Source organism: Empidonax traillii, unplaced genomic scaffold, assembly GCF_003031625.1.
Source record: "Empidonax traillii isolate 1590-97213 ecotype Southwest subspecies unplaced genomic scaffold, ASM303162v1 scaffold3436:size12998, whole genome shotgun sequence".
Taxonomy (NCBI): domain Eukaryota; kingdom Metazoa; phylum Chordata; class Aves; order Passeriformes; family Tyrannidae; genus Empidonax; species Empidonax traillii.
The window spans coordinates 1-10,398 of record NW_020958629.1 but is presented as its reverse complement, the minus strand read 5'-3'; the positions used below and the strand labels follow the sequence as shown (position 1 = coordinate 10,398).

At 61.8% G+C, this 10,398-nt stretch overlaps 1 protein-coding gene across 1 annotated transcript in view; it reads right to left on the bottom strand.

Moving 5' to 3' along the window:
- The window catches only part of CACNA1A (calcium voltage-gated channel subunit alpha1 A), an 11,384-nt gene extending 1,237 nt beyond the window's left edge, over positions 1 to 10,147 (bottom strand). The window contains exons 1-25 of the mRNA XM_027910421.1: positions 9,990 to 10,147; positions 9,752 to 9,883; positions 9,555 to 9,627; positions 9,161 to 9,278; positions 8,995 to 9,062; positions 8,803 to 8,909; positions 7,842 to 8,546; positions 7,297 to 7,664; positions 6,895 to 7,036; positions 6,674 to 6,803; positions 6,327 to 6,386; positions 6,128 to 6,234; positions 5,090 to 5,189; positions 4,835 to 4,995; positions 4,626 to 4,766; positions 4,325 to 4,526; positions 3,457 to 3,621; positions 3,062 to 3,172; positions 2,732 to 2,815; positions 2,528 to 2,644; positions 2,367 to 2,432; positions 2,184 to 2,284; positions 1,752 to 1,902; positions 1,478 to 1,605; positions 654 to 750 (exon numbers count right to left, since the gene is read on the bottom strand). Coding sequence (XP_027766222.1) covers positions 654 to 750; positions 1,478 to 1,605; positions 1,752 to 1,902; positions 2,184 to 2,284; positions 2,367 to 2,432; positions 2,528 to 2,644; positions 2,732 to 2,815; positions 3,062 to 3,172; positions 3,457 to 3,621; positions 4,325 to 4,526; positions 4,626 to 4,766; positions 4,835 to 4,995; positions 5,090 to 5,189; positions 6,128 to 6,234; positions 6,327 to 6,386; positions 6,674 to 6,803; positions 6,895 to 7,036; positions 7,297 to 7,664; positions 7,842 to 8,546; positions 8,803 to 8,909; positions 8,995 to 9,062; positions 9,161 to 9,278; positions 9,555 to 9,627; positions 9,752 to 9,883; positions 9,990 to 10,147 — 3,792 coding nt within the window. The remainder of the gene's footprint in view (positions 1 to 653; positions 751 to 1,477; positions 1,606 to 1,751; positions 1,903 to 2,183; positions 2,285 to 2,366; positions 2,433 to 2,527; positions 2,645 to 2,731; positions 2,816 to 3,061; positions 3,173 to 3,456; positions 3,622 to 4,324; positions 4,527 to 4,625; positions 4,767 to 4,834; positions 4,996 to 5,089; positions 5,190 to 6,127; positions 6,235 to 6,326; positions 6,387 to 6,673; positions 6,804 to 6,894; positions 7,037 to 7,296; positions 7,665 to 7,841; positions 8,547 to 8,802; positions 8,910 to 8,994; positions 9,063 to 9,160; positions 9,279 to 9,554; positions 9,628 to 9,751; positions 9,884 to 9,989) is intronic.
- Positions 10,148 to 10,398: the final 251 nt, after the last annotated feature.

Genomic DNA, 10,398 nt, shown 5'->3' with positions numbered 1-10,398 from the left:
AAAAAAAAAAAAAAAAAAAAAAAAAAAAAAAAAAAAAAAAAAAAAAACACGGATGACATTTTTAAACCCAACGACAAATAATAAAGATTTTCAGAAACCAACAAGAATTGAAAACAATAAATGGGGAGGACGATGAAAGTTTTTAACTAGATGGCGATAATTAAACAGTAAAAAATAAAAGAATAACGAGGAAAGAGAATTAAAATAATAAAATAATTACATAATGAAAATAAATAATGAAAATAACTCAATAATACAAATAATAATAAAAATAACTTAATAAAAATAATGAAATAATAAGAATAACTCAATAGTAAAAATAATACAATAATAAAAACTTAATTAAACAATGAAACGCAAAGAAATAAAAAAAATAATTAAAATAATTGAGAATCCAAATCAAGAAATCAGAATTTCCCGTCTCAGCGCGGCCCCGTGGGGCGGGGAAGGGATGATGGGCGGGGGGGGAGGTGCTGGGTGCCCCATGCCGAGGGGGAGGGGGGGTGGGCTCCATGCCGGGGGGGCTGGGCCGGCCTGGGGGGGCGCGGGGGGTTTATATATAAATATACTGTGATATTTTATATATAGACGGCGCCGGGAAGCACATTCCAGCCCCGAGGGGGGCGCGGGGGGGGCGCGGGGGGGGCGCGAACCTTGCAGGCCACCCTATGGGGGCATTTCTTGCCCAGCCCCAGGGGGGGGGAGATCACGCGCAACAAACTGTACATGTCCCGGTAGTGGATGCGCCCGCTGCAAGAGACACACGTTAGTGGGGGCTGCGACCCCCCCCGGGCCCCCCGGGGCGGGCCGGGGGCGAGGGAGATCCCCGGGACCCCTGTGGGGTGAGTGGGGGCAGTGTCTGCTGAGAGAGACACCCATCAGTAGGGGCTGGGACCCCCCCGGGACCCCCCTCCGGCTGTCCTGGACACCCCCAGGATGCCCAGGACCCCCCCCAGGATGAGGGGGGGCAGAGCCTGCTGCAGGAGACACCCATTAGTGGGGCAGCAACCCCCCCCAAGACCCCCCCGAGGTGGCCCCGGGCCCCTCCAGGATGACAGGAACCCCAGGAACACCCCCAGGACATGTCCAGGACATCCCTCCGAAGTGGTTTGGGCACCAGAGACCCTCCATGGACCACCCCCCCAGGGGTGTTTTGGGCTCCAGGTACCATTTAGGACGCCCAAGGGGGACCCTCGGGAACACTCTGTGAGGGGAGGGCAGCCCCTGGAGAACCCCCGTGGAGGGGGACACCCCCTCCTGGGGGAGCCCCCAAGAACCAGGGAGAGACCCCCTCGGGGGGGTGGGGGGCAACCCTTGGGGACTCCCTTGTGGAGGACGCCCCATCCTGGGGGGGTCCCAGTGGACCTATGGGGGGGGGTCTCAGCCACCTTTCCCCCCCTGCTCCACTCCAACCCCTGGGGGTTTGGGGGTGCCCCAAACACCCCCTGTCCCCCACATGCCCCCCAGGGGTCCTTACCAGGCGGCAGGGTCGTACTCGGCCCAGACCCGCACGTACTCGTCCAGGTGGTGCGGGCCCAGGATCGACGAGTCCCGCGTCAGGTACTCAAAGTTGTCCATGATGACGGCGACAAACAGGTTCAGCATCTAAGGAGGGGGGGTGGAAGGGTGGGCCAGGGCAGGGGGGTTGTGACCTCTCCTGGAGTCCCCCAAAACCCTCCCCCAGGTGCCAGGGTTGGGGGGGGCATTTAGGACCTCTGGGCCCCCCTCATCCAGGAGCCCCCCGTGCTCACCAGGAAGGAGCAGAGGAAGATGAAGGACACGAAGTAGAAGTAGGCGAACTCGTTGCCACACTCGTCCTCCTTGATGCCCGAGTTCTGGTCACATGGCTTCCCGCTGAGGCACGACAGCATGATCTCGTGCCAGGCCTCCCCGGTGGCACTCCTGGGGACAGAGGACACAGTGGGGACTGGGGAGGGGGATGGGTGTTGGGGGGCACAGCAAAGTGACTCTTGGTAGCGTGGGGGGCATGAGGATGGCAGTGGGTGACACTGGGTGACACTGGGTGACACTGGAACTGTGACTGAAGACACACTGGCCTCGCAGTGAGTACCCCAGGTGACACTGGGACCATTTAGGGGGGCACACCAGGCACACAGATGACACCCAGATGGCACTCAGGTGACGCTGGGGTGGCACAGGCGCCCAGGTGACCCTGCTCTCACCTGAAGAGCAGCATCAGCGCCTGGAAGAAGGTGCGGAAGTTGTTGTGTTGGGTGATGGCGGATTCATCGTCCTCCTCCTCGATCCCGATGTTCCCGAACACCTGGGAGGGGCAGGGCAGGCTCAGGGGGGTCAGGAGTCTCACCTGCAGCCAGGGGGTCTCACCTGCACCCCGGGGGTCTCACCTGCATCCCAATGATGGCGTAGATGAAGAAGAGCATGGCGATGAGGAGGCACACGTAGGGCAGGGCCTGGGGGGGGTACAGCAGGGCTGGTCATGGGGGGCCAGGGGGCAGAGGAAACCCCCGGGAGGAGCACAGGTGGATTCCTGGGGTCTGGGAGGCACCTTGAAGGACTGGACGAAGGTCCAGAGCAGGATGCGGATGGTGTAGCCCTGGCGCAGCAGCTTGATGAGCCGTGCGGCTCGGAACAGCCTCAGGAAGCTCAGGTTGATGAAGTTGTTCTGGGGGGACACGGTGGGGGTCAAGGGGGTGTGGAGACCCCGGAACTGATGCCATGGCATTGGAGGGTGGGGGCAGTTCCCACCTACCCCGAACTCCGTCACCAGGATGTCCGTGATGCTCCCCAGGACCGTCACGAAGTCGAAGATGTTCCAGGCATCACGGAAGTAGTTCTGGGAAGGGGGGAGGGATGTGAGGATCCCGGGTTCCCAAATCCCAAAGATACCCCTTCACCAGCTCCCCAAATTCTGGGGGTACAGGATGCCCAGTGCCAGATCCATGACAGGTGGTCTCTGGGTCCCCTGAGTTCTTGGGGTTCTCCTGTGTCCCAGGGTCCCCTGAAATCCTGGGGCTCTGTGGGGTCCTGGGCTTCCCTGAGATTGGGGGTCCCCCACATTCCTGGGGTCCCTGGGACATACCAGGACACCAAATGCCATGATCTTGAGAAGACACTCGAGGGAGAAGAGGGAGGTGAAGACGTTGTTGAACATCTTGAGGACGTTCTCGTAGGTGTCAGAGGCGTCGTAGAACTGGGGGGAAAACGGAGGAGGGTGGGGATGTGGGGGCAGGGGGGATCCCAGGAGGGGGATGGATTCAGGGGGGCAGGGACAGGCCCTGGGGGACAGGGACACATCCAGGGCTGGATCCAGGAGCACAGTCCTGGTCCAGCTCCAGGGGACAGTGACACCTTCCAGGGGACAGAAGAGGACCAATCCCAGCAGGGCCAGGACTGAGGGGACCCTGGGGGCTTACAGGGATTGAGAACAACCCCCGAGGGGCTCTCTGGGCCCCCCCCAACCCACTCCCCACCCACCTTCATCATGAGGACGATGGTGTTGAGGGCGATCATGGCCATGATGGTGTACTCGAAGGGGGGGGACACCACAAACTGCCACATGCGGTACTGGAAGCTCTGGCGGTTCTGGGGCATGTGCCGAGTCAGTGGCTTGGCACTGATGGCGAAGTCGATGCAGGCCCTCTGGGGAGGGGGGGATAAGGGTATCACCCACCCCAGAGAGGCCTCTGGCAGGAGGGTCTAATTCTGACAAGACCTAAAATGTATCCAGAGACCCCAAACAATCCGTGCTCTCCGTGGGGAGTCACCGCTGTGGTTGGTTTTGGTGCTGGATTTTGCTAAACCCAACCTGGTTCCAAAACCTCAACCACATCCTGCTTTCTGAGGCAGAATTTGATGGATGAGCTGCTGCCAGGCCTGGGAACCTGTTCTAAGTATAAAGGCCCAGCCTTGACTTTCACAGGGCAGGTCCTTCCACAGACTTTACACATCAATGTTTTAATATAATTGCTTTGATACAGTGCCCTACACTATTCTATGCCGTATTACACCCTCCTAGTAGGTTTTGAGCTATGTAGTAGATAACTCTGATTGAGATCTTTTGTTTGCTCATCTGGCCTAATAAATAATTCACTTTACAAATATCTCTGATTTGCCACCACTCAAACCTGCAGGACAAAGATGGCTCAACCCCACCTCTGTAACTTCTTAAATTTAAAGGACTGGCATAACCCCAGGCAGAGATCAAATTCAAAGCCACACTCGGGCTCCCCTCTGAGCTGGGAAAGCAAGGGGATCCTTTCTGCACCTCGTGACTCCATGGTGGGGCTTCTTTAATGACTTCTAAGGCTCCCACTGTCCCCCAAAAGCCCCCCAAAGGAGGCACCTCGTTCTTCTCCAGGCTGTACTCCTCCATCATCTTGTCCCCCTGCTCCTGGAAGGTGATGATGATCAAGGCCACGAAGATGTTGACAAAGAAGAAGGGGAAGACGACGAAGTAGACGACGTAGAAGATGGACATCTCCATCCGGTACCCGGGGCTCGGCCCTTGATTCTCATACGTGGCGTCCACCGAGTGCTTGAGGACCCTGCGGAGGGCAGGGACAGGGTGGGGGTCCCTCTGTCCCCTCCATCCCCACCCCCTGGCACCCCTCAAACCCTCATGTCCCCCCCAGATCCACCCTTACTGCGGCCACCCCTCGCCGGTGGAGACGGTGAAGAGGGTGAGCAGCGCCCAGAGCACGTTGTCGTAGTGGAACTCGTACTTCTTCCACTCCCGCTTCTGCGCCTTCACCTCGTTGTCCTTCTCGTACACCAGGTACTCGCCCCTGCGGGGTCAGGGGGGTGGGCAGGGGGCTCGGGGGGTCCCACAGAGCCCTGCCCGGCCGGGCCGTACCTGCAGTCCTTCTCGAACTCCTTGGATTCGTCAGTGCAGTAGAAGAACTTGCCCTTGAAGAGTTGCACGGCCACCACGGCGAAGATGAACATGAAGAGCATGTAGACGATGAGGATGTTGAGGACGTTCTTCAGCGAGTTCACCACGCAGTCAAAAACCGCCTGGGGAGGGGGCACAGCGGGAGGGGGGGCTCAGCATGGGCTAGGACCCCCCAGACCCCTCTTGGTGGGCAGCAAACTCTCCCCCTGAGCCCACCTTGAGCTTGGGCAGCCTCTTGATGGTCTTGAGGGGCCGGAGGACGCGGAGGACACGGAGGGACTTAATGGTATTGATGTCCTTCCCCTTGCTGCTGCCACTGTGGGGGGGCACACAGGGGGATGTGGGACCCTCAGAGTGGCCAAGGCACCCCTGGAATCTGCCCCAACAGGACCATGGATGGTCCCACCCCCTCCTCCCCACCCACGGTCCCTCCCCTCCCTCAAGGCTGATCCCCCCCCCCCTTCCATCCCACCCTGAGGTAGTTTTTGTAGGGTGAGGGAGCCGTCTTTTGGGGAGTGGGGAGGGGAGGAGGGGGGAGCGAGGCACAACCATGAGCACGAGGAGAGGACAAGGACAGAGACGAAGGCAGAAGGATTTACCGTGAGCTGCTCCTGTGGCGGTGGCAGAGGAAGGGGAGAGACAAGGCACGGTGAGAGCCCAGACCACCCCCCAGGACCCACCCCTTGGGACCCATGTGGGAAGGAGGGTGGAGCCATGGGGCATCCCGACCTCCTGGGAGTTACTCGGGGTCTGCTCCAGGCTTGCTCACACCCTGGGCAGTGCTCAGGTTACTCAGGGGATGCTCAGTTACTCAAAGGATGCTCGGGCTTTGCTTGGGGGGTGCTCAGTCACTCAGGGGATTGACATCCTTTACTCAGGGGATGCTCTCTCTTTACTCAAGGGATGCTCACCCTTTAAGGATGCTGGGTGACTCAGAGGATGCTCACCCTTTACTCAGGGGGTGCTCACCCTTTACTCAGGGCATTCTCTTCCCTTCAGGGCTCTCTCACCCCTCCCTAGGCCCTTTCTCCCACCTTACTCGCAGGTTACTCCTCCCTCTCCCCCCACACGGGGATGGTGACAGGACGACACAACGTGGTGACAAACGGCCGAGGACGGACGGACGTCAAAGCGACACAGAGAGAGAGCGGGCAGTGGCACAGCCCCCCCAGGGGCACTGAGGGGCACTGGGAGAGGTGCCCCCCCACCCATCAACCCCCATACCTCCCCTGCCCATCCCCTCCCCAAACTCACGTGAAGGCGAAGGCCACCAGGGCCCCGCTGACCACAATGAAATCCAGAATGTTCCACAGGTCCCGGAAATAGGCACCTTGGTGAAGCACCAGCCCCAGATCCACCATCTAGGGGGAGGAAGGGGGGAAATGGGGTAGGGGGTGGTCAGGGGGTGCTGGGGAGACCGTCCCACCCTGCAGGACCCCTGCCCTGCACTCACCTTGATCACCATCTCAAAGGTGAAGACCCCCGTGAAGACGTAGTCGAAGTAGCGTAACACCTGGAGGTGGGGTGGGGGGAGATGGATGGGGATCCCCTCCAGGACCCCCTCAGCAGCCCTCAGCACCCCAAGGCCCCCCCATCATCCCCCCAGGACCCCCCTGGGACCACTTATCACCCCCCAGCTGCTCTCTGGCTCTCAGACCCAGCACAGAGCCTGTGAGATGCCCCCCTCGGCTTTGGGCTCTATTTTGGGGTCCCCCCACTTTTGCAGATCAGCCCCACGAGGAGTGGGTTCACTCATCCTCCCAGGGGGTCCCGGTGGGTGTCGGGGGGGGGATGTCTCACATTGTTCCGGGGGGCGTTGGGCTGCACGGGGTCCTCGGCGGCCAAGGCGATGCTGCTCATGGCGATGACCATGAGGATGCACATCTCGAAGTACCGCAGGTTCACAATGTAGTGGCACAGCCGGCGGAACCTGCCGGGGGAGGGGGGGGGACAGTGTGGGGGGACCCCTGACCCCCTCAGAGTGCCCCCCCGACCCCCCTGACCCCCCCACCGGCGCTCACGGGTTGGTGGTGGAGAGGATGAACATGGAGCTGTAGGGCACCATGGGCTTGGGGCCGTTCTCGTCCTGCCCGTCGCCTTCCTCCTTCTTCTCCTCCTCCTCCTCCTTGCGGGGCAGTGGCTCAGGGTTGGCGTTCTTGTTCACTGCAGGAAGGGGGGGACAGCGGCATCAGGGACCCCCCCAGAACACCCCCAAATCACCTGGAACTTCCTGGACTCTCTGAACTCCCTGCATTGCCCAAACTGGACAATCAGAACCTCCCAGACCACCCGGACCCCCCAGATCTCCTCATATCCCCTGGACCCCCCAAGACCCTCTGAACTCCCCAGATCCCTCATATCCCCTGGACCTCCCAGCCCCTCCAGACCCCCTGCCCCCCCCCCAGCCCCCCAAACTCCCCTACCTTGGACCAGGGCGTTGCTGGGGGGCGGCGGGAAGGGGGGTGGGATGTCCACGGCCGTGTGCTCAGGTTTCCCCCCACCCTTGGAGGGGTTGTTGTTGGAGGGGGGGCCGGGGTTGGTGACCACCAGGCTGTTTTCAGGGGGCGGGAGGTTGGTGGTGGGAGGGGGCCGGCGGGAGGGGGCCCCGGCGGGGCAGGGGGTGTGGTTGCCCATGGTGGGGGGCACGGGGGGCTCAGAAGTGGCCAGTTTGTTATTCTTCATGTTGTCGATGTCCTCGGCCACGGGGGGGTCCCGGCGCCCCATGTCCTGCTGGATGGGGCGGGTGGTCGAGAGCGTCGGGCCCGATGGCGCCGGGGGGATCTGCTGCTCCCTGTGGGGGGAGCAGAGCGAGGGGCTCAGAGCGGACCCCCTGGCACCCCCAGGAAAGCTCTGGGGGCAAACAGAGCTGGGAGAGCCAACGGATATGGGAGTCTCTGCTGGGATCTAGAGGAGCCCTCAGCTCCGGGGGGGTCCTGCCAAGCCCAGGGGATCCTCCCCATGCCCTCACCTCCTCCTGCGGTGCCGCCGCTCCTTGTCCTCCCTCCTGCCCTCTCCGTCGTAGCCGGGGGGTGGCCCGTGCCGGTGCCGCCGCCGCCTCTCACCGTCCCCGTGGTGCTCCCCATCCCCGTCCCCCCGGGCCGGCCGGGCCCCGTCCCGGTGCCGCGGGCGCCTCTCGGGCTTCGGTCCCCCCTCCTCGCCCTCCTCGGTCCCCCGGCGGTGCCCGCGGTGCCTCCGATGCTCCCGCTCGGGGGACCCGGCGCGGCCGTCGCGGCTCCGGTGCCGCGGCTTGTGCCGCTCCCCATCCCCAAAGCCGCGCTCGGGGCTCGGTTCCCGCCCGGGCTCCCGGCTCCGGCTGCGGGGGCGGCGCGCGGGGGGGGCCCCGGGGGGCTCGGCGGGCCGGGGGGCACCGCCGGGGTCGGGGTAGCGGGGCTGCCGCAGTGGCCCAAAGCGGGGGTCGGGCGGGGGGTCCCCGGGGCGCATCTTGTTGGTGTTGTTGTTGCGGTTCTCCTGCGGGTCCACGACCAGCGGCCGGTCCAGGTGTGTCTTCATGTCCGGGCGCAGGTGCCGCGCGTAGGGCACCTTCCAGCGCTCCTCGGGCTCCAGCTCGCTGTAAAGCGCCTCCCGGCTCGCCAGCAGGTTCTGCTTCCGCAGCTCGCTCGTGCGCTGCTCCCACACGGATTTAGAAGGTTTCTGGTTCTTCTGCTGCTCCTTCCTAGGGGGCAGGAGGGGGTTGGGGTGGGCTGGGGTGGGCTGGAGGCAAGGGTGGGACAGGGGATGGCTCCAGGATAGATCCAGGGTGGATTTGGGATGGCTCTGGGATGGCTCCAGGATGTATCTGGGATAGATCCCCAATGGCTCTGAGGTGGATCCGGGATGGATCTGGGATGGATCCCTGATGTCCCTGGGATGGATCCAGGCCAGATCCAGGCTGGCTCCAGGGTGTCCCTGGGCCAGTGCCGGGCACTCACATGGTGACGGACATGTTGGCCGCGGAGAGCGGGCTGACCTCAGCCACCTCCTTCGCCTTCTGCAGCGCCAGCTTCTGGTTGGCAGCTTCTTCCTCCTCCTGCTCATCCTGCAAAGCCACAGCACAGAGTTCAGCCCAGCCCCGAGGACCCACCCAGGCCCCCCGGATCCCCCAGGCCCCCCAGACCCCCCACCTTGGTGAGCTCCTGCGCGTTGGCCAAGTTGTCAACGGCGATGGCCAAGAAGACGTTGAGGAGGGTGTCTGGGGCCATGTCAAGGCAAAGCGGGGGCCAGGGCAGCCCCTCCCCTCCCAGGACCCTCCCAGGACCCTCCCAGGACCTCTCAGGACCCTCAGGATACAGTTGCCGAAGAGGGTGAGGACGATGAAGTAGACGGAGAAAACCATCCCCCCCTTGACGCCGCCCTGAGATTTGATGCCGTCGTACATCACCGCGTTCCAGTCTTCCCCCGTCAGGATCTGGGGGATGAAGAAGTTGTGGGGGCAGCAGGGACTCCCCCCTAGCCCCAGGGACCCCCATGCCCTGCTGTGCCCCTAGAAGTCCCCCCATGCCCCCTGTCAGCCCACGTCCCCCTGCACCCCCCTATGCCCCCCATCAGTCCATGTCCCGTGTGTTCTTCCCTGTGCCTCCGTGTCCCCCAAGGTTCCTCCATATCCCCTCCCATTCCCCACATCCCCCCGTGCCCCCTGTGCCCCCTCAGGAGCTCCCCTGGGCAGGACTCCGGGGGTCCCCACCTGAAACACCGTCATTATTGCTGCTGGGAAAGTGTCGAAGTTGGTGGGAGGGGTCCCGTCATCAAAATTGAACCTGGGGGGGGATTGAGGGGGGCAGCAGTGGGAGCCCCAACCCTGCCAGGGACATGGCGGGGGCACAAAGACCCCCTGTCTCTGGGGGAGGGAGGGTGTTCCCAGGGGTCCTGGGGGTCACTCACTGTCCCCCGAAGAGCTGCATCCCCAAAAGGGCGAAGACGACAATGAAGAGAAAGAGGAGGAAGAGGAGGCTGATGATGGACTTCATGGAGTTGAGCAGGGACACCACCAGGTTCCGCAGGGAAGCCCAGTACCTGCAGGGGCAAGGGGGGTTCAGGGGGGCACGAGGGGCAGATGTGGGGACATGGAGGGACTTGGGGACATGGGGAGTCATGGGGGGGGGGATGTGGCAGGACTCACTTGGTGACTTTGAAGATGCGCAGTAACCTGAGAGCTCGCAGGACGCTGATCCCGAAGGATGTTCCTGGCTTCACAACAGCCCAGATCACCTCGAAGATGCTTCCGATGATAACCTGGGATGGGGACGGGGGGAGGGGATGTCCCAGGATGGTCCCCATCCCATCCCATCCCATCCCATCCCAAACCATCCCATCCCACCCCTCCCATCCCAAACCATCAGTCCTATCTCGTCCCATCCTGTTCCATCCATCCCATTCTGAAACCAACCCAAACTATCCAATTTCTGTCCCATCCCCAACCTCATTCCATCCCATCCTCATTCCACCCCATTCTTGTTCTCATCCTTATCCCATCCCAGTCCATCCCATCTTATTCCAACCCATCCCAGCCCCATTCCCAGCCCATCCCA